The sequence below is a fragment of the Spermophilus citellus genome (assembly GCF_964194105.1).
Source record: "Spermophilus citellus genome assembly, chromosome: 2".
Lineage (NCBI taxonomy): Eukaryota > Metazoa > Chordata > Mammalia > Rodentia > Sciuridae > Spermophilus > Spermophilus citellus.
In genome coordinates, this window is record NC_138183.1 from 188,873,285 (window position 1) to 188,896,297 (window position 23,013).

Below are 23,013 nucleotides of genomic sequence, written 5' to 3' on the forward strand. Positions count from 1 at the left end.
CCAATCTGCTTTACAGTGTAGCAAACTCCATTAAGCATGCTTCCTTCCACCTGCTTGTGTAGCTCATGTGATTCAGGGGGAGCCTCTCTTCACTGGGATCCCCTTCAACTTTGGAGTGACTAGTTCTCTTAATGTTCCCTTCAAGCAGAGTGCCCAGGATAGTCTCAGCGTTCCTGCCAACTTTTCCTACTTGACACCTTGGTATCTGCTCTCTTTTCCTCTCATCCTCCTTTTCGGTGTCCCCCAATCCCCCCTTCCAGCAGTCTACTGTTGGACACATCCATGGCTTTCTCAATAGAAAAATATAACTCTTCTTTGCCTAAATCCTGAAGACCTCCCATTTCATGTCCAAACAGGCTCATTAATGCTGCTCTCCCCCAACCCCCGCAAAGAGTTTTCCCTTAAAGATACACTATGATTTCTAGCCAGTCAGCATCACTATGGCCAGTATTTTAATACCACTTTGCTTGTATAAGCTGCTTCTGGCACTGTAGGCTGTAAAATGGAGGTAATAGTGGAAAACATCTGATGTTAAAATGAAAAGGGCTAATAAATAAGAAAGGAAATAAAGCAAACTGATGTGATATAAAATCATAATAATACAATGAGCTATTGTAGGTACTCTAATGAGTTTGAAAATCTCTGTGAGACAGGCGATTTTCTGAGAAAATGTAAGTGACTCAAAGAAAAATTTTAAAAAAGAAAAATAAAAATGATGCTATAGGCAAGTAGCATGTTTAAAAATGTTTTGATGGAATTATTTGTTTTAAACAGGTCTCAAGTTAAGAGGGTTTAATGGTGTCTAAGTCTCAAAGAACAGAATTTCTATGTGGGTTACATAGTAGACAATCTTTGGGATCAGAAGGTCTGAGTTTAAATCCTTAACTAGTTGTGTGATCTTGGGTATGATACTAAATCTCTCTGAATCTCAGTTTCAGTAGGAATTCAGCCAAGGAACTAGTCATGGTAAGACTGAATGGTCCACGTGTGCTTTCTGGAGGTGCTGGCCTGTGATGGATTTGATGTATCTGTCATGGTTACAGCTAGCCTTTCATGTTTTTGTTTTGTTTTGTTTTGTTTTTCATTTTTTAAAAATTTGTTCTAATTAGGCCTTTCACATTTAAGGGATGGATTCATACATTTAAGGGATGGATTTGCAAGTTGCCTGGCCAGAGTTAGAATAGGGTCCATTACATGGAAGTGTCCAGTCTGCAAAAGCACTGTTATTCTCTATGGGCTATCTGCAGCAATACTATGTTCTACATATAGTGGTCCATTCAATCCTTACAACAACACTGTGAAATAGGTGGCAGTATCACCCGATCTGAAAGATAAGGAAACGGAGGAAAGCCAGGCTAGAGAGTGCCTCTCCCATGGTCACATAGCAAATCTAGGATTGGAACTCAGGCAGTCTTCCACAGAGTACTTGGCGACCACAGCCTTTTGTTCCCACCAGTGTCTTGCATTTATAAAGCACGATATCACAGACTTCTGCTCATGTGATCATGGCAATAGTGTTAGGTGCTCTTTTTTTTACAAAGGGGGAAACTAGAGAGTTCTGAAGTGACTTATCCAAAGTCCTACAGAACCTTAGCTCTGGGCTTGGCCATTACTCTCTTTATACCTGAGCACTCGGAGCCTCAGTTTCCTCATTCTTGGGATGGGGATAAGGATGCCCAGCTTGCCAGGCTAAGGTGAGGATGGAACATGTGAAGCCTTTAACAGGATCCCAGGAATAGCAAGTGTTGAGTGGATTTTGGTGACTGCACTGTCATGGTGATCATTATTGTTCAATGTCGGTTAGCTCCCTTTGCTCTGTGATGCACAGACCCTAGCAATGCACCCTCCTACCAGAGTTAACCAGTGCTCCATGTCCTGGTCAGTACAAAGGCACTAGAGTCAATACATCTAGGTCTTTGCTACCTCCTAAGTTTGTCCCACACTCTGTGATTAGCCTCTCTGAACCTCAGTTTTCTTCTCTATCAAATGAAAATGATAACATCTGTCTCAAAGGATACTTGGGAGAATTAAGTGAGCACATGTATTTTGAAAGTGCCTGACTCAGAAAATGCAGCAGCAAATATGACTTCCTTTCCCTTCTTTGGAAATGTTTTTCATGGAGCAGAGCCATGCGTTTGATAAAAAGCAGACATTGCAGGCTCTCAGCTGTGTTTCTTCAGTAGGAGTTTTCAAGGCTCGTCTGCTGTGAAAGTGTTACCTGAGCACCTCCTATGAACCCAGGGCTAGGTGGGGATGCAGAGGAAACATAAAATATGACCCTGTGACATTTCACCTGTGGCTTGATGGGATCCGATGCTGGTAGGAGCAGAGCTGCCCCTGCAGAGAGAGCGCTCACCTGATAACCCAACTCTTGAGTCCTGTATTAGTCACCATTATACAGAGAAATGGAACCAATAGAGAGAGATGTGAAGAGATCCTTTATGAAGCATTGATTCACACAATTATGGAGGCTGAGAAGTCCCACCATCTGCAGTCTGCCAGGAGGCCCAGGAAAGCCAGTTATGTAGTTGCAGTCCACCCAAGGACCTGAGAAAAGATATCACTGGTGTTTGAAGACAGGAGAGGATAGCTCTCTCACATGAAGCAGAGAACAAATTCACTCTTCCTCTGCTTTTTGTTCTGTTCAGGTCCTCATGGGATTGGATGATGCCCACTCACATTGATAGGGACATTGGTGATGACAGTGTTTACTTAGTCTGCAGATTCAGTGCTAATCTCCTCCAGAAACACACTCATGGACACACCCAGAAGTGTTTTATCAGCTATCTGGGTACCTTCAGCCAAGTCAAGTCGACCCATAAAATTAACTATCCTCTGAGTCCCCAGGTCAGGGAGAGCTTTCAAGGAAATGTTTCTTTTCAGGTAGGTAAAGTAATACGATCTAGACAGCCCTCCCAAACTGTTAGCTGCATATTAGTCTGCAGGGACTAATATCATAACATAATTAGTAAAGCAGTGCTCCCAGCTTAATTAAAAATGCTGCATATGAGGGGCAGTTAATGAGAAATGCAAGGTTTGATGATTCAGAACTGCTGAGATTTAGCAGTTTAGTGGGCGTAGCGAGGAAGCATTGAATTTATTTCCTTTTGCTGTTCTCTTTGTACATCTGGACAGGAAGGGGTCTGAAAGGAATTGCTCACAGTATGTACAGTTAGCGAACTTTGATTATCTGGAGGTCCCTCGGCTTTCTGCAACACTGCTGGGGGCCAGCCAAGCAGGAAACAAAAAAAGCCTTGGAGCCCACAAAAAACATTTCAATTTGTGCACCAGTCTTTTGCTTTTCTGATAACAAATCCACTCAACCCATACTTGAAAGCTATTTGTTGATGCTTACTTTATGCAAAATTTTAATAAGCCAGGTAATCTGATTTTCCAAGCATTAGCAGAACAGCAGACACTCATCTGGCCCTGGGGGAAGGGGGCCTGCAGAGGTGCCTGGCTCTGCACCCGCATCGGGTCAGGAGCAGTCTCCCAGGCACAGGGTATGTTTTGAGCACAGGAGAGATAACTATGTAAGAATCTCTACTCTTAAGGGGCTTACAGTTTAGGAGCAGACAGATGTTGTCTCAGTCAAGGATCTTGGGTTCAGACAGCAGAATCTATTCTGGCTAGTTGGAACAGAAAAGGATTTGGTACAGGATATTAGGTGGCTTGCAAACTTTCCAGGAATGCCAGGGGCTCAAGCTTAGATGTTACAGAACTAAAGGAGCAGCTAGCACGTCATAGGACTGTTGTGATGGAATCCCCTTTGTCCTCCCTCCTGGGACTCAGAAGTCTAGGAACTAGACAATGGAACCTACACCACTCTGTCCAGATCAACAAACTCCTCCACCAGTGTGCTGGCAGGCAGGTCTCATTTACCTGAGCATACTCACCAGCTGCAAGAACACACAGCCTCCACAGCCTTGCAGGATCACCAGGAGGGATGCTGTGTCCTTGACAGTTGTCCTCCCCATAGACCAAGAGGGGGTGGAAGTGGGTGTTGAGAGAGTGAGTATTTGGGGTCTGCTACAGATACAGCAGATGATTGGTGGTCAGCAAGACACATCCTGTTGTAGACGCACATTCTGAGGGCTGACTCAATGCTGGATGGGACAAAGGGGACACAAAAGGACACCTATGTCTATGTGTAGGGGGAATGGAGAGACTCTGGGGATGGAACCCAAACATGCTCTTCTTCTGAGCTACATATTCAGCCCTTTTTCTTTTATTTTGAGACAGGATCTTGTTAATTTCAGACTGGTTATAAACTCATGATCCTCCTGCCTTGGCATCCAAGGACTTGAGATTTCTGGTATTGGCCATTGTGCCCAGCTGCTGTATGTACCTACTTCTTATCCAAAGAGTCAAACAAATCTCTGCAAGTTAAATGAAAGAATGAGAAGAGGGCTGTATGTGGTGGCATTAACCTGCAATCCCAATGACTTGGGAGGCTGAGGCAAGAGGATTGCAAGGTTAGGCCAGCTTCGGCAATTTAGCAAGACCCTACCCCAAAATAAAAATAAAAAAATATAAAAAAGAACTGGGGATGTAGCTCAGTGGTAAAGTGCCCCTGGGTTCAATCCTAATTACAAAACAAATAAATAAATAGGGAGAGGGCCTACAGGAGGGTGCTAGTAAGAGGAAAAGGTCATTTCCACAGAGCCTCAGGCCAGTGCTCAGTGTGGAACATGACAAACTTGCTATGTGTTTGTGTGTTTGTATACTTTTTTATATCCATAGAGTCACGTTCTTATATCTATGCAGAGGCTGTCACTATGGCTTCTTTCCCATTTCCTTCTCTGGCTTTCCATTCCCTTTTCTCTGCCTTCCCAAACTTTCCTGGCCTGAGTTCCGTTGGAATTTGTTGATTTCATTAACAAGATCATTACCATTGATGCTGATTATTGTCATTAGTGTTATTGTTAAGGTCCCAGCTTCCCCATCCTGGTTACCTACCACACATCAGGTCACACAACTAGGAGAACGCAGGAATTCTGACTGTCCCCGTGTCCCTAGGCCTCAGCCCCACATCTCACACTTGGTTCTCTACAGTGGATCCCTCTGCCTTTTGGAATTTAATTAGAATGCTTCTCCGGGGGAACTCTGGGAAGGTTTCTGATCTTCTCCTCTTAGTATTATGACAAGGCCACATGGCTTACCCGAGCCCAACACCAGCTCTTCAGTTCCGTAAATCTTTATTGCTGCAGCAGGTGTTTCCATCTTGCCTTGCCAGTCCTCCTGGCCAGCTGCCCTCCCACAAGGGAGAAAAGCCCCCCACATGTTCCACTGGCACAGATATGGGACGAGGCTTCCTGGGTGCACTGTTTCTTTTCCTAAGGGAAAAACCAGCTTTGGGAAATAAGCCCACCTCCATTCCCATGTAGCAATTATGTGCATAATTACATTCCACCAGGTGTCACTTAAGAGGGTGAAACCCATTAAGTGTTCAAATGAGAAAACAGAAAGGAGCCTCTGAGAAAGCCCAGGAATGGTGCTCTCTGCAGGGGTGGAGGGAGTGAGCAAGCAGAGGTTTCCTGAGTGTCCGCCAGGCCCCTGCTTTCCTTTAAGTGATGGCTCAGCCTGAGCATGACCCTGTGTGCAGGGGAGAGTAGGCCTGATCTGAACCAGTGAGCAAGCTGAGCTTAGCCCATGCAGTGGATCTCCCAAGGGCTGCCAGCCACAGTGAAGAACAGCCTTTATAGGAAGTGCACACACATAGCACTCTGTGGTCCATTTTAAATTCATAGAAGAATAAACCTTCTCTTTCTTATTTTTTTTCTTTCTCCTAACTTTCAGGGTACCCAGCACACAGCAAGTAACCAATAAATACATGACAGTCTTTTTTTTTCCTCCCCCTTAGTACTAGGGATTTAATCCTAGGGCACTTTCCCATTGAGTTATATCCCCAGTCCATTTTAGTTTTCATTTTGAGACAAAATCTCACTAAGTTGCTGCTAAGATACTGAGGCTGGTCTTGACCTTGCCATCCTCCTGCTTCAGCCTCCCGAGTCTCTGGGATAGTAGGCGTGTGCCACAAGTCCAGCATGATAGGCTTCTTTATCACCATTCTCTCTCCATTGCTCTAATGATGAACAGAGTTCACAGGGAAAGAAGATCTGAGGGAAGAAAGCACCAGGCACAGGCGAGCTTATTTAAATTGACATTTACAATGGCTGCTGTAGACCTCATTTTACAGATGAGGAAACAGGCTCAGAGAAAGGAAGGGACTTACCTGAGGCCACTGAGGATTTGAACCCAGGTCTGCCCAACTTCAAAGGCTGTTCTCTTTGTACTACACTGAAGAGCCCCCTTTGGGGTGCGTCCCATGCGGAGCTGACTGTGTGTTCTCCTGTCAATGCCATGAGGGAGGAACGTTCAGAGGTGTCCAGTTCCTCGGTTCAGTCATATTGAGAGAGCCCCTTCCTTCCTGCTCACCAAAAGCTCCATACCCAAGCTGAGTCAGAAGAGCCTTCTGCTTACTCATGTGAACCCTGTCTTTGGGCCATCTTGATCAAGCTTTGTCCACTGAAGTTTCACAAAGGGCCATCTGGAGATTCAGTGAGAACACAGACTAGAGGCCTGTCAGCCTGCAGACCTGCAGACCTGCTTCCTCCGTGATTAAGCCAGACTCACCATCTCCTTTCCCTACTCACACCCCCACCAATGTGAAGTGACACCTGGGTCCCTGTCTTGCCTAAATACATACACTGTGCCCTGTCCAGAGCTGGGGGTCAGCCTCCTCCCAACATCCCCTGACCTTTCCTCACCGGCATTTACCAGGTTCACTTAAGTCAGTGTACCAACATGGCTCCAATCCCTGCCTCCTTCCCACCTCCTACCTCCACCATCATCTAGATCACTGCGCTAGTTTCTCCAGAGACCTTTATATCTCCCTTTCCGTTCCCATCTCCCACACAGTTATGGGTTAGACTTGCAAAACATTTATTTTATCCATCCAACCAACAAGCTGTCTAACCTTCCATTCATCCAGTAAGTATTTGTAGAATGTATATGTTTGCTGGGTCAGGTTTCATGCTGGACTTGAGATGAATGCAAATTTAGATAAGAAATGGTCCAATCTGTAGTGTTGAAGAGATAAATAACCAAACATCTGCTCAGGTGGAAGGCAACTCTAGGAAGGGTGTCCTACCTGGCCTAGCAGCCTTGGTGGAGGCTTCTGGAGGAGGTGGCTGGGGCGGGACCACTGTGCACACACAAAAGCCTGACCCTGCGTTGAAGTTTGACGAACTTCAAATGCCTGTCGAGGTTAGAGGGAAGGGTGCTTGCTGCAAGTGTAGAGGCCAAATCTTAAGGAGCCTTGAATTGCTGTTGGCAGTGGGATGCTCCTGAGGGCTTAATCCAGGGAGCAGATGAGCAGAGACCTCTTAACATTCCACCCGGCCTCACTTGCGCCCCCTGGTGAGCTTTTGTTCATTTCCACCCTCCAGCCAGTTCACGGATGAACCTCCTTTTCTGGGTGACTGGGGTTGTACCTGATCAACACTTTTATTCTCCTAAACACTGCTCGTGCATAAGGGTCACACTCAGAGAAATCCCTTTTTATTCTGTGTCTATTGCTGTCACAACATGGCTTGAATGTTGGCACAATTCAAGAGCAAATCATCTGGGATGTGCTCAGCCACTCCTGCCTCCCTGCCTCAGCCTATCCAGAGTGCCCTACTGGAGGGCCCAGTAGGAGCTGATCATAAACAGGCCAGCTGCTACCTCCTGCTCTTCTAATCATCTATGGGAGAAATGGAAAACCCACTCCTTTTCTTTGCTGAATGCAGATGGGGTCAGTGTATCTTGGGTTTGGGAGTCAGGAAGTGGAGGGGCTCAAGCTGAGGGGCACCCATGTAGGGTTCCTGAGCCTAAAAAATTTCCCTACCTTGCATATTCAGGCCCCCCCGCTGGCCCTCTTTTTTCACCTATTGCCAGTCTGCAGCCTCTGTTCATGTCCCCTATATGTTCCTGCCTCAGCAGAAAGCATGACCCGAAACCCTAAACCACTGGGTTGAAGCCCTTGGCTGTGTAACCTTGGGCCAGTCACTCACCTCTTCTGAGTTTTGGGTTCCACCTTGAATTGTGTACAGGGCTAATGTTCCCTGCCTTACTTAAGTCTCAGAGCTGGGTGAATCAAAAGTGTTAGTAAATGTGGAGAAGCTTTCTACATATCACAACTGCCCTCAAGTAGGTCCTCATGATCCCTATTTCACAGGTAAGGAAATAGAAAACTGAGAGGTGTTAAAAAAAATGTTCCAAGCTAGAAAGAAAGTGGGTGCCCTGATGTAAGGCCCTGCAGCTAGAGATCATGTCTGTTTATTCACCCAGTATATTTGACAGTGTGACTAGTGTATAGTAAGTGCTAAATAAGTATCTTCAATGACTACCTCTAAAGATGGTAATCTTTCAATTCATCTCCAATCTTTTAAATTTAAAAGAAAAAAAAATAAGCTTACTAAGTAGGTATAAAGGGTTTTTTTTTTGCTCTAATTTTTATTTCTTTGATTACTAGAGAAACTGAACATTTTTTCCATGTGTGTATTCAGTCAACACACTTCTTGCATAACTGGCCCCTGCCCTTTACCAATTTATTTTGGGGCAGAGTTCTAAATGCTTTTCCTGATCATTTGCATAGGTTCACTATTGGATGGATAATAACCTTCTCCTATCTTCCATGCTACAAATATTTATCCAGTTTGATATCCTTTTAAAAAAAAGTATGTCCTTTTTACTTTGTTTTCTTTCTTTCATGTTTTGCAGAATTATAGAATAAAATTAATTCCGTTCATGATAAGTTGTATCATTAGCATGCCAAAACCCCAGCCAAGATTTGGAAGTGAGTTTCCCCAGGCAACACATACCTCTCTCTCTTCCCCAACGAGCTGGGCAGGTTGAAGGTAGTATCAAAAGCAGACGTGAAGGTAAAAGCAGCCACAGAACGCAGCCCTAAACCCATAGGCTCTTGCTTGGCAGCCAGAAGACAAATCTTCTGTACCATAAACATATGATTGGCTTATGTGTGTTTTACTATACACACGTGGTTTTGATCTTCATCAAAAGGCCTAGTGACATGTTTTTCAAGTTCTCCTTGGTTGCGCCCATCTCCCTGCACACTGCCTGTGTCACCCTTGGCCAAATGTCACAGAGTCAGAAAACATGAGACTGGGGTGAGTGGCTGATGAGAACAACAAGAATGCTCTGGGTTTGGCTTTACTGTGGCACCCCGCTTTGCTATCCATTTGTACATGGGTGCTCACAGCCACCAGTGGTAATGGTGTGGGTGACGATAGGATTTCCACTCTCTGGCAAGGGAACTGAAGCCCAAGAGCTTGTCCGTGGTCCCCGTGCCAGCCACAGGCAGAAGCTGGAGCCTTGCCCTGGGGTAACAGAGCTGCTATTGCTTCTGCTTTAACAAATGAATTCCCGAGCCAGTCCTGACCATCCAGTGATGGATGGGGCAGTGTTTTGCACCCCAAGCCCCACTCTTGAAAGAGAAGGGCCTCCCTGCTGCTGTGGAGCTCTTCAGTTCTAAACTTCTAGAGAAGATCTTGCATGATATATGTGTCCCTCCAGCCACAAGGAGATGCTCCTCCAGAGAGGGTGAGGTTATGTCTTAAAAGAACAAACAGAGACTAATGGCAGCATTTCTGGAAATGGCCTTCAGTCCAGGACTTAAATGTCAGCTTGGCCATCAAACCTTCCTTCCTTCAACAGAATCTGTCCTCTTCCCAGAAGCTTAGAGTCTATCTGAAGAGAAAGTGTCATACCTCAGTGACTATAAAAGTACACTCCAGCACTGCTGTTCACTCACTCAACAAAAATTTATAATTGAGGAGCTACTCTGTGCCAAGCACCACCTAGTGTAACAGTGAACATAAGAGGCCACCATTATGCACTTCTACTCAGCCAGGGAGATAGACACCAAACAAGTGGATCGGCATAGAATGCTGGGATGCTGGAGCCCTGGGGTGGCGAGGAGGATGGTCAGGAGTGGGCAGGAATGTGCAGTGTGGCACAGAGAAATGAGGGGTCCATCCTGCTTGGAGTGGTGGCTCAATGAGGCTCTCAAAGGGAAGCTTTCTGTGCTAAGTAGGCCCTGACTTCTGATAGAGTTTCAGGCAGACAAGGGGAGGAACAGTATTTTTGGCAAAGTAAGAAGCAAAAGCTAGGCTTGGAGTGCTGAGAGGTGTGGGCTTGTTTGGGAAATTGCGAGCAAGTCTGTTGTGGCAAAAAGAAGGAGGAGGGAAAGCCAGGACTCGATGCTGGAGAGGTTCATTGTGTCCAGACATGAGGGCTCTGTGGTGTTGCAAGAGCCGAGAACACTGATGACTCTGTAGAGGCTGCTATGACCACAGACCAGGTCTGCCATGGCTGCCTGGCCAAGCTGTTGGCCAGTGGCCCCAGCAGGCATAACAATTTCTGTGAATAAGAAATTGCTAGAAACACAAGGGACACTTCCAAAAGCCTGCACACCCCTCATCATAACCGAGAGAAGAATATTAGATGATGTCCAGTCGTGGGCATCTTACAAAACCCTTCCAGAACTCTCCCAAACTGTCAAGATTATAAGAACAAGTATGAGAAATTCACAGCCAAGAGGTACCTGAGGACACATGAGACTGAATATAATGTGATATGCATGTGGGACATTGGGACAGAAAGAGACATTAAGCAAAAACTAAAGAAATCAGAAACAACTATGGACATTAGTTTATAATAAATAGAAACCAATACTCATTCATTAATTGTAATGAATGAATCATGTTATTACAAGGTGTTATTATGGAGAAACTAGACACCAGGAATAGGACAGCTTTCTGTACTATCTTCCTTAATTTCTTTGTAAATCCTTCACTGGTTTTTAAAAAATGTGAAAGCCAGGGCATAACAAAGATTGGAAAAAAATAAAATGGGGAAACATTTGTAACCCCAAATTTCCTTGCTCCTCCCAGCTCTGGGTATAATTCTTCCCCATCCATCTTGATTCCACCCCCAACAAGGTTTTCAGCCTCTTTAAGGTAGAAATGGCACAGGTGTCCTCATGGGTGGGCACAGGAGGCTGAGAAGGTGGATGGGGACGCTGAGGCAGAGACAGGCTGTGGTGGAGCCTCAGCCCGGGCTTCCTCCCTGGGCCAATGGAGGTTTCCAGGGAGGTGAGGCATGTGGCAGTTCATTAACAGCCCTGCTGTCGCACACCTGGTGGTCCTTTCCATTCCTAGGGGAGACATGGTCCGGGAAGCTTGGGTCAGTCAATAAAAGGCCACCTGTGACAAGAGCTTGAGCAGAGGCAGGAAGCAAATGCATCAGGGATCCCAGAGCCCTCTGACCTGACTGTGGGAAGCTGACCTCTGCTGTGAAACTGGCCCACACCTGTGGGGCTTGTTCCTGTGGACAGCTTGAAAGTCTTTGTCTCTTCCTTTCTGGTGGATTTTCTTTTTCCCTCCTGCCTGTGTCTTTCTGCTTATAGAGACTTTTTTTTTTTATGTTCAAATTCTTTTTTTTGCTAACAAAAAAACAATGTGCTCTCAGTAATTGCTAAAATGTTCTTCTTTGTATCCCTGACCATCCTCCCTCAGTAAGGAATCCTTCTCCACCCTTCTGAGCCTGGCAGGGCCAGTGCTAACCCTTCACAGTTATAAGCGTCCACACAGACCAGACCCAAACAAGCCACATCCCAAGAAGACTTCAGTGTCTCACCAGCTCTTCTGGAAGGTGTCTTTCTTGGTCACAGTCCTTTGGGAAAGAGCTGGGTCTCTTTTCTCAGTTCCATTAAGCTAAACTGGCTTTCCTGTAGTAAAGCAGGCCTTGCCGCCCCAACCTGCCAAAGGATTCCGAAGTTTTACCACAAAGCTGTTTGACATCACTGATTGCCTCTTCCCACGTTCACTATCAATGGATAGCAAGAAATTTACATTCGAGCCACCCCCCCCACACACACACACACACACTGCACACACACAAACACAGCAAAGATCTGACCTGACCGTGTCTTTACCTTTTTCCCTCCAGGGCTGATTCCCACCCAGCACTTACTTCCTGCAGGGCTTCTCTGCCATGGTGAGTTCCTGGCAGTTCCTATGGGCTTCCTGGTCTAGGCCATGCACTGGGAGTCCAGGCAATCACTACACCAGGGAACTGCGAGTAGCAGTTCTTTCTGAAGATTCTCCCTCAGTACCAAGTCCAGCCCAAGTCCAGGTAGAAGAATAGAAGCCACTCTAAGTCTTTCAACAAAGAGAATGTAATGCAGAAAACTGACCACATAGTTGGATGATACATCCAGGAAGCTACATGGTACAGGTTGAAGCAGCCCAGGGATCAGTAGGAGCAGGCAGCCACTATCACTTCTGGGCTGGAGGGACAATGAGAGGAGGGAGTATTTCCAGATCTCAGAAACTGGGACAATCCACAGAAACTAGAACCATCTTGTAGGGTGACTGTCAGGACCTGAAACAGCAGAGATCATAGGACTGTTAACGAGCACATTGTCCGAGATGGCACAAGACTAATGGAGAAGCTGGCTGCTCTCTTTTTACTTCCAATCTTCTACCAGTGTCTCTCATTAGACAAATCTGCCTGGAATCCAGTAAGCAAGGGACACTGAGCAGAGGAGGGTAATATAAGAGAAAGAATCTGGAAACAAACAGACAAATGACTGGCACAGTGTTCAGTCACCCTTCTCACCTGCACCTACATGCCTTTGTTAAAGGCTGTGTGGACCCACCCACCCACCCACTCCAGAAAACTCCTACACTTTTCTAATTTCTCTGATCAAGACACTTGGCATCTTAATAAAGCCATCATGTTCTTATGTGATCTCCTAGATAGAATAAATGTGGGGTGATCAGGATGCTCTTTGGCTTTGGGGAGGGGGTGGTAAGCTCTGCAGCACTCTGTGGTCATCAATCTTGCTTCCGTGTGTAATTGCACTCCTCAGTCCTTTGGAGAAGAGCTGTGTCTCTTTTCTTTCGTAAGCTCTTCCAGGCATACTGGTTCTGCTCATTCTTACAGCCCCAGAGGCTCAGCTATACCTCGAGCAATTATCTTCTGCTCTACAAGACCAAATTCATAACCCATACCCGGCTATCCAGCCACGTTCTGCCTGTGAGGGCCAGAGGGCTGCTAAATTGCATCAAGAGCTTTCAGCTCTTGTCTGAGGTGGTTAATCAGTTCCAGCCTGCCTCCCCTTACATGGCCTTTCTCCTCCTCTCCTAGCTGGGAGCCCTTGCTGCTGGTGTGGGAGCCCTGGACAGAGGCGAATGTGCAAAGGAAAAGTCCAAGGGCAGAACAGAAGAAACAAAGGCCCCTAAGTTTGTGCAGCCAAGAAAACAACAGAAAACGTGAGAAAGGATTTGGGCTGAGCTTTCTTGTTTTGTTTTGGAGCATTTCAAGGGGCCAGGCATGCAGTTATGTTTGGATTGGGAAGAAAGGCATAACTGTGCAGAAGAAAATCCTTTTCAGATTTTATTCTGGCTGTTATTGGATTAAAGAAAGCACCGAGAGGATTACTCTGGGGATGGAGGCTGTTGCAGCCAGTCAGGAGGGGCCCGTCTCTTCCTGGGCCATGTTTAGACAGCATTGGAGCCAGGGGGCTTGCTTGGTCCTTGGTCCCCAGGCTGATAAATGCAGCCATAAATGGCTCCCCACTGGGAATCATTCATGTTACTCCTTTTCTTGATTTTCTTGATGGCAATGATGATTATTAAATATTAACAACAATGCTAGTTAAGATTATTGGTTCAAGGTGGCAGAACCCCAAATCATCCTACTCAGAACAGAGGCATTGTCTGGAGTTGAATCTTCTAGTCAGAGAAAAGGCAGAGATGCAGTGGAATTGTGTGTGGACTTTCAGTTCTGTCAAATTTGCTCTGTCCCTTCTGCCGCTCTGGTCGGCTTCTCTTGGGCTGTGTGCTCAGTTCTCTCCCTGCAGACCAGCTTGCCTCCCTGTATGAGCTTCCTAGGGCTGCCATAACAAACATCATAAGCCTGTGGCTTTAGCGACAGAGACTTGTTGACTCACAGTTCTGGAAACAAAAGGTTGAAGTTCAAGATGACAGCAGGGTCCTGCTCCCTGGAGGGGCTAGGGAAGAACTGTTTCAGCCTTCTCTCGCACCCTCTGGAAGTTCCTTGGCTGTTGACAGCAAGGAACAGAGGATGCTGGGGGGTCTTTCATTAGCAATTAAATCTCTCCCCATGGTGTTCTCCCTGGGTGCACACCTGCCTCTGCCCAAATCTCCCCCTTTTCTCAGGAGAGCAGTCATACTGGATTTTAACTTGACTACCTCCATAAAGACCTCATCTCCAAATAAGGTCCCTGTCTGAGGGACTGGGGATTTAGATTCTAAATATTTGTTTTGGAAGACTCAATTAGACCATAACACCCACATGACCCACCAATACCTCTGTTTTTACCTTTTATAATTTTCACTACTGAACGCTACATTCTTTGTTGCCTCCTATTTTAAAAAATCCCAGGAAGAATTCTAATAGGTCCATTTTTAATCAAATTCTGGTCTTCTCAAGGGGAATAAGGGACCCAGAACTACAATTAAGTCACACTTCTTTTTCAGAAAAACCAGTTGATGATGGCCAGGGAGACCGAATTCTTTAAACGCATGGCAATTCTTATAGAACCCATGCACCTGCTGCATCAGCTGATTAATGCTGGGTAAAATCACCCCCCAAATCACAGTGGCCTATAACAGCAAAGGGTTCGTTCTCTCACAGTCCACATCCTGTTTGGACAGTAGAGGTGGTGGGAAGAGGAGGGGTCTCCACTCCTTCAAGTTTCCCAGGGACCAGGCTGAGGCACCACTGTGCCAATCACTGTGCTGGTGTGAAAGAGAATACTGGAGGACATTTCCCTGGCAATTAAATCTTCCATCTGGAGTTGATACAATCCTGCTTACCACTCACCAGCTGCAACTAGTGACATGGCCTTATCAGGGCATGCAGTCTCACTGTGTGCCTAGAAAATAGCCAGAATTTTGACAGAGAGCATAGATGACTCTCACAACCCCATGTTAGGAGAAGTGGGAAAGGGGGGGGTCCCAGGAAAAAGGATGGGCTTCACCAGAATGAGATGGGGACCTGCACAGGTAACCTAGCAGGTAATACAGGGCATCTCAGGCCAAGGAAAGAGAACAGGAAGACAGTGTTAGATACACTGGTTTGGCTGGAGCATAGTAGGTCTGAGGTGAGGCTAGAAAGGCAACCAGGCTGGCTGGTGAAGAGAACTTCTTGCTCCAGGGAGGAGTTTGGATTTTGTTTCAAAGACAGTGAGGGAGCAATAAGAGCTTCAAGTCAGGAATGGCAAGGTCAGCCTGCATTTTAGGAATAGCATTGGCACCGACAATATATAGGGTTATGCCAGGATCCAGTGGTACAATTAGCCAGACTGTGGCTAGCGTGTGAGTACAATTAGATGTGATAAGTATGGATGGCTTGGTGGAAATGCTGGGATCTGCACTGTCTCCTGAAGGGCATCCAGGAAGGTCTAGGGACCATGGAAGGAGCGAGGGTCGTGGCAGGCTGACACAGTCGAGCAGAGGCCCAGAAGCCTGGGAGGACTCTGGTGGTTGAAAACCAGGGTTTGTGTATTTTCTCCTGAACTTTCAAATCCCAGAATTTTTGATGGTTTACTTGAACATTTTTAATTAGTTAAATAAGAGCAAGTTTCAAAAAATTGATAAAACTCTCCACAGATGTCACAGACTTCATTAGGTTGCTTTTGAATACCTGTGGCTCTTTAAGAACCAAGTATTTGCTTGGCGCAGTGGTGCACACCTTTAATCCCAGTGAACTTGGAAATCCAGGGGAGGCTGAGGCAGAAGGATTGCAAGTTCAAAGCCAGCCTCAGCAACTTAGTGAGACCCTAAGCAACTTAACGGGACCCTGTCTCAAAATAAAAAATAAAAAGAGCTGGAGATGTGGCTCGGTGGTTAATCACCCCTGGATTAAATCCCTGATACATTTTTTTTTTAATTCCCCTGCCACACACTTCCTGCCACACATGCAGGCAGAGATTCTGTGCATCTCTCGTGAGAGCCCAGGGCCTTTTCTCATACTCCCAGGCAGTGTGCTGAAGCACCTCCCCACCTGCTCCACTTGACCTTCTCTCTGACAGATGTCCCTGCAATAGCACTAATCCTCAGTTGTTTCAAAGATGAGCCTACACATGGTTCAGATTTTGGCAGCAAACCCTTGGAGGATTCATGAGCCATAGCTTGCCATGGCTGACACTGAGAACCACTTGAGTGTATCAGAGGAAGAAGAGAGAGAATATCAAGTAGAAACCTGGCCACACTCCCCAGATAGATCAGAAAACAGCCAGCGACGTCTACCCAGCTTTCCTGCACCAGCAGAGCAGACACATCCTCACCATGCCTTGTCCTGAGCTGGCTGGGTTGACCCTCTGAGGACCTGTGGATCAACTTTTCTATGCCTTTGTGAATGAGGATGCCCAATTAAAAATTCACAGGAAGATTGCAAAAAGGCATCTGCTGACTTTATTTCCCTCTGTGTGCATTAAAAATATTCAGCTGCTCTACACACACACAAAAAATTCCATTATGCCATGTGGCTCATGAGCTGGTTGTCCAAGTTCAGGGCAGAGAGAAGGTGAGGTGGAAGGGGAGGGGAGGGGATGGGGAAGACACACTAGGATTTCAACCTGAATCTGTCTTGAGCACGGCATTGTCGAATTTTCTACTCCGTTGACATTCTTTCTGAAGGAGGTGCCATTCTGTGTATTCTGTGTCTGTGATTGAGTCCCTTGGTGAGTTTGTGGCAGGGGGTGGCGTGGTGGGGTGTTTGTGTGTGTTTTTCTCTTTACTCTGAAAATTGGTCTTGGAGTCCACAAGCAGCAGCAGCTGCTGCAGCTGCCATAATTAAAATGAAATAACCTGCTTCCTTCAGTCCTTAGGGACAAAGGCATAAGAAAATATCCATATTGTAAATGAACTCAGGAATGTGGTGGATCTTCTTTTGTTTACTTACAACAAGTTCTATAGCTTTGCTTTTTTCTGGAGTCAGAGAGAAAGTAGGGAATTAACCTTTACTAGGCATTTATCCTGACCCCAGGCACTGTCCTGCCTGTCCCAACTGCACAAGAGAGGGTTTGGGTCCAGCTTTCCCCTTTCAGTATCTTGTTGGCCCCCAGATCTCTCCACCTGGTCCGATTTCATCCCGAGAGCTGGAAGGATTGGCATTATTAAGACGTTATTGAATACGTTGGCACATGTAATTGGCTTGGATTAGAAACCAAAGCTCTTAGCAAAGCAACAAGAAGTATTTTGTGCTAATGATTTACATGATAATGAGATGGCTTTCAGAGGATTGGATGTGTTATTGAAGGTGTTGCTTAAAGTCACTCTTCAAACCAGTCTGGGAATTGAAAATCCCAGAAGTTCTGCAGACACCGGTTTATTTGGATCTCAAAATAAGGCATCAAAGGTAGAAGAAGCCAACTCTATGCTGGGAATGGAGATAGTGTCTTGAAGGAGCTCCCAGCATGCTGGGAGGAAAGACATGAAGCCAAGTAATTATAAGACCCTGCTCATAAGGTCAAGGTCAAGGATATAAACAATTTGCTATAAGTTCAGCCTTTTTTCTCCCAAAACTCATTTCACCAGGTGATTTTGTGAGAAGAGCATCCTCACTGAGAATGCCCAGAATTTAAATATCAAATGAGAAGAAGAAATTATTACACTGTCCATTATTATATATGCACTAAGGATCTGGTATTTGTTCTCTCTAATTCATTATTTTAATCCCTGTTTAATAATAAGAAGACATATGAAGTTTGTCCCAGGCCACATAGCTGGTGACTGACTGAGGTGTTATTCAGACCCACTCTGTTGGCTCTTGTCTGTACACCAGGCTTCGTCTCCCAAACCTACACCCTTGGTTGCCAGGCACAGCACAGGTCTCATCATGTCCCATGTTTAGAATGAGAAAGGTTTTTGTTCCAAAGAAGAAGAAGAAAGACAGTGGGGAGAGCAGAAGCAAGAGGAGCAGGAGCAGGAAGGGAGGGGGATGGGGAGGGAGAGAAGGAGGGAGAGGAGGAAGAAGGCAAAAGTTTTATTAGCAGGCATCTTAGTGGGAAAGATTTGCAATCATCACCTCCAGGCTGCAGGTGCAAGGACCAGACCCAAGTGCATTGTAAGTCCATTGTAAGCAGCCCTCCCTGAACAGCCCTGTCAGCCCGGAGCGTGGAAATGCTGGCTTTCACACTAACATTCTGCATGGCCCCTGCAGGTTCTGGTATGTCCAAAAGATGTTCCTCTGGATTTCCAAGTTCACTGCTCCTGTCACCACTGCTTAGCCGAGAAGGGAAAGACAAAAGTGAGCACTCCTTGCTAGGGACATGGATGGTTGTCTGCCTCCTTTGAAATTCTCTGCAAGAAATTGAAGTGTTGTTTGAGATCCAACTCCAAGGACAATTTTATCTCCTTGATCTGTGGACACTTTGGGGGAAGCTAACAGAAGCAAAGGGTTCTATGCTTAATTCCACCTGGGCTGTCCCTAAGGGCAGTCCAGGAAAAGATCAAGCTCTACACACTCCAAGGCAGGCAGAAAGTGCTCTGGGAGCAGGACAAGTGTGGCAGGCAGGCAGGTGTCGTTTGCAGGGTCACAGCATGCTTTATGGCTCACCTGGAAAGGAAAAGAACATGGCTCAAATCTCATCTCAGCTGCTTCCCAGCTGGGGGATTAGGGACAAGCAGCTTAGATGCACCAAAGCCTCCTTTCCTCATCAGCAAGTCAGAAAGGATAATATGTGCTTCCTGCAATTGTTCAGAAGTTTAAATGAGATCAAAGCACCTATCAGCCTGCCAATACCAGCACCGTACAATCATGAAGTTCCTGTTTGTTATGATTTAGCTATAGTGTCCCCCAGAAGCTCAATGCAAGAAGGTTCAGAGGAGAAATTATTAGGTTGGGAGAGCCTTAACCTAATCAGTGAATTAATCCCTAATGGGATTAATTGGGTGGTAACTGAAGGCAGGTTGGTTTGACTGGAGAAAGTGGTTCATTGGGAGCGTGGCTACAGGGTATATATTTCGAATCTGGAGAGTGATAGACCCTCTCTCTGCTTCTTGATCACCATGATGTGAGCTGCTTCCCTCTGCCACACACTCGGCCATGAAGTTAAGCTTCATCTCAAGTCCTGAGAAATGGAGCCAGTCTTCTATGGACTAGGATATCTGAAGCCCTCAAATAAATTTGTCCTTCTTTCTAGTTGTCAAAGCAATGAAAATGCTGACTAAAATGCCGCTCCAGGTGTGTCCCTTCCAGTTCCTACTGTGCAAGGCTAGCCAGATTTTGCTAACTAGTTCAGATCGCCAATTATGGCACATCTTTGCTCAACAACCCTTGATGGCTCCTATTACTAAATAATGACCATTCTCTGACTTGGCATTCAGGGCTCTCATCCTATCGAGTGTGTGTGACGTCCTCCACTTACCTCTACATAATCCACAGACTCCAGAATAAAAGCACCCTCCTTCTTTGTCAGGGTTTCTCCTCCTGTGCCTTTACTCCATCATGTGGAGTCCTTGCCCTGTCCCCACACCTAACACCATCTCTGGTGCAGGTGTCTGTCCATGCCCCATCCTCTCTCTAGGCCTCACCTATATCTCTCATGAAATTACAAGCAGTAGAGTTCTTTGTGGCCGTGCCTTGTTCTCCTTGACAGCCTGCAAGCTTCTTGAAGACAGGATTTGCTTCTGAGTCATCAGTGTCTCCTGCAGAGCCCCTAAAACTCAGCATAGGAATGAATGAATGAGTGAGTGAGTGAATGTCCTGATCCCTTCCTGACTGAATTTCCTCTGAACAGAGTGCTAGTGTATACATACTTCTAAAACCTTTTCAGCAATCTGTGAGTATTTTGGTATTCTTAATAGTCACCATAATGCTTATGGAAGGTACTTTGAAAAAGAGGAAATTTGAGAAGGAGGACTGAAAAAGAAATAGATAAAAGAAAAAGAGGTGAGGGTCTCATGATTGTACCGCAGCCCATCAGGTCATCTGCCCTGGCTGCTCAGGAGCCTGATCCCCGAGGGTGGGGAATGGATAACCCTGCACGTGGACAGAGCTTGGCAATGGCTCCTGCCTAATAGAGTTATTCTTTGTGTAGAATAATTAGAGTTTGCTGTGAAGAAACATATGAAATATGGGTAAAGCTGGCAAAATTTCACACTTAGGAGAATTTTGCTTTTAATGGGAATTACTAGTCATTCCTCACCTTAAAAGAGACAATAATGACTTCTTAGATAGTTTCCTATGTATATTTGGCAAACATATATTCAGGGAGTTTCTCAAATACTGACTTTTTAAAAAACACCAAGGCTGTGGGGCTTTCATACAAAAAGGCATTCTGTAGTATTTGTGTGTTGATGATGGTATAGTACAGAGAAAAGTTCATAGACTACAACTCCTTGAGTTCCTGTGTTCAAATCCCTGTTCCTCCTCTTGCAATGACCTGAGACAAATGACTTAAAGCTCTTAAGCTTTTCTTTACCCTTCTTTTGAAAGGGATAAGATCTTTTATATTGATTTGACAAACCTTTATTGTATGAGGGTGTTGGCCCTGGGCTCCACACCTCCTTCAAGGCACACAGTCCTGTGTTCATCAAACACTCAGTCTCTACTCTGCTCCAAGACCTGTGCTGCATGCCTGGGTTGCAAAGAGGGCTGATCTGCAGTCCCTGTCCTGGTAGCAATAGGTCCACCTGAGAAAACATGTACATCAAAAATGACTCTAAAAGCTGGGCACAGTGGCACATGCATGTAACTCCAGTGTCTTGGAGGCTGAGGCAGGAGGGTCAAGGAGAAAGCCTCAGCAAAAGCGAGGCACTAAGCAACTCAGTGAGACCCTGTCTCTAAATAAAATACAAAATAGACTGGGGATGTGGCTCACTGCTTGAGTGCCCCTGAGTTCAATCCCTGGTAGCCAAAAAAACAACAACAACAAAAAATGTAATGCAAGACCATGGCTCCTATAACACAAGAGAAATAGAGAAGAAAGGAAGATGCCCCTGAGCCTTCCAGAAGGCTGAGTAGAGGATGTCTGTGGGGCTTAGAATCCCCCTCACTTCTAATCTAAATGGTGTGGGGTGGGCAGTCCTGTTTCCCCACTGGTGTGCATTTGCAATGACTTCTGGGGAGCGGTCTGTGAGACAGGGTGTGAGGCATCTTGCCACCTCACTTCAGTCTGATCTCTGTTTTCTGCTTCAACAGAAAGGATTCCACCTTGTCCTCCAGGATCCAATGGCCTTGGAGAGAGGGCTGCAGGGCCCACGGATACTATTAACTCTTCCAAACGTGCTGACATGGAGCCAGGTCAGTCCCCTCATTAGCTCTGACTTTCTGTTGTAAACTGCAAACTGTGGCGTTCATGAGAAATATATCTTGGAATATGAAGCATGCAAACTTTTTGGTTGAAGGCTTTTGCCACTAGGACGCCTAGGAAGTGGAAGACCTCAGCCGAGTGGACTTCTCAGGGAGCAGATGCAAGAAGAGGATTGGTGTGGGGCAAAGGCTGCTAGAAACCAAGCTGGCGACCAGCATGGTGGGAGGCCATGGTGGGCAGGTGTCAGGAGTCCAGGACGTGGAGGGGGTGGAAGGGGGATTTAAGGGAGTGGAAAGGGGCAACATGCAGATCTGCCCAAGAACACAGAGGAGGGGTGGCCATCAGACTCATTCTAGGGTCCAGGAGACCAAATTGCAGAGCCTGGAGTTGCTAGTGAGATCAAAGGCAGAGATGAGAATGGAGTGAAGGGAGTGGAGAGCTGTCAGAAGGCAGATGCTCCAGGGGCAAGGAGGGCTCTCTGAAAGCTTTTCTTCATATTTCTGTGCAGAATAGCAATGATAAAAAGCAGGAGGTGACTCCTGGGTTGTACAGGGAGAGTGGCATGATCTTTCAAGCTAGAGAGAAACCCCTTCTACCCTAGAGAGGGGTAGAATCATAAATACAGGCTGATCACCATAATGGAGGCTGAGGAAGCAAGGATGGAGCGAGGGCAGAGGGAGTGTGTCGGTTATTGGAGACCTACTACGAACATACTTGGACCAAGCCCTGTTTCTTATCCTCTGAACAGTCTTGCAAGGTGAAGTATGAGTCTTGTTAGGCTGTATTATGCTGCAGTAATAAATTAACTCTAGAATCCCAGTGGCTTAACACTGCAAAGTTATATTTCTTACTCATGCTACATGTCTAACCCAGATGGGTGGAGAGCTCTGCTCTGCTAGCATCTCAGAGCCCAGGATTATGAAATCTCTTCTCTGTTATTGTTTGCTACCTGGAACATGTGGCTACCTTGGTCTCCATAGAAGGGGAGGAAATAGCTGGAGGTGTTGGCTGTTAACTGCTTCAGTCCAGAAGTGACACAGCCCACTAGCCACAACCAATTTCCACAGACGCTGCCTGATTTCTACGGTTCCCAGGAATGTGGAAAAGACATGGGTATTTGATGAGCCCTAACTGTCTCTGCCAGAGTAGATTTTATTCTTTCCCTTTTGCAGTTCAGGAGAGGCTCAGAGACATTAACTCTCTTGACCAAGGTCTCCCAATTAAAGTATGCCAAGGCTTAGACCTTCCATAACCTCTGCTTCAACTACATATTTAGTTATTCACCAAAGCCAGATGTAATAGTTACCTTAGGCCTGCAAAGAACAGAAACAAAGGGAGCCTCTACTCTCTGCCTGAAAGGTGTGTAATTGCAAACTGAATTGGATGCCCTGCCATGCAGATGGGTGATGCTGCCACAGATCCTCTGGGGGTTTTAGCTTGTTGTAAAAAGGGACGTTTATTGAAGCATTGGCCAAGTACTCGGTGTACGCATCTCACCTCCCACAACCCCATGAGGTGGTTCTTACAGCCCCATTTTTCAGATAAGAAAACTGAGTATTGCTCAGCAAGGAAAGAGCTAAAAGTCACCTTTCTTGCCCCATTCATGCTCTGTGCAATGATGTCGCAAAAGTAATACTGAGAAGGTCACTGAATCTAGT

General features: G+C 46.0%; 1 protein-coding gene across 1 annotated transcript in view; it reads left to right on the top strand.

The window, feature by feature from the left end:
* The window catches only part of TENM4 (teneurin transmembrane protein 4), a 710,670-nt gene that overhangs the window by 200,870 nt on the left and 486,787 nt on the right, over nucleotides 1–23,013 (top strand). The window contains exon 3 of the mRNA XM_081282209.1: nucleotides 21,244–21,345. Coding sequence (XP_081138335.1) covers nucleotides 21,336–21,345 — 10 coding nt within the window. The 5' untranslated portion in view covers nucleotides 21,244–21,335. The remainder of the gene's footprint in view (nucleotides 1–21,243; nucleotides 21,346–23,013) is intronic.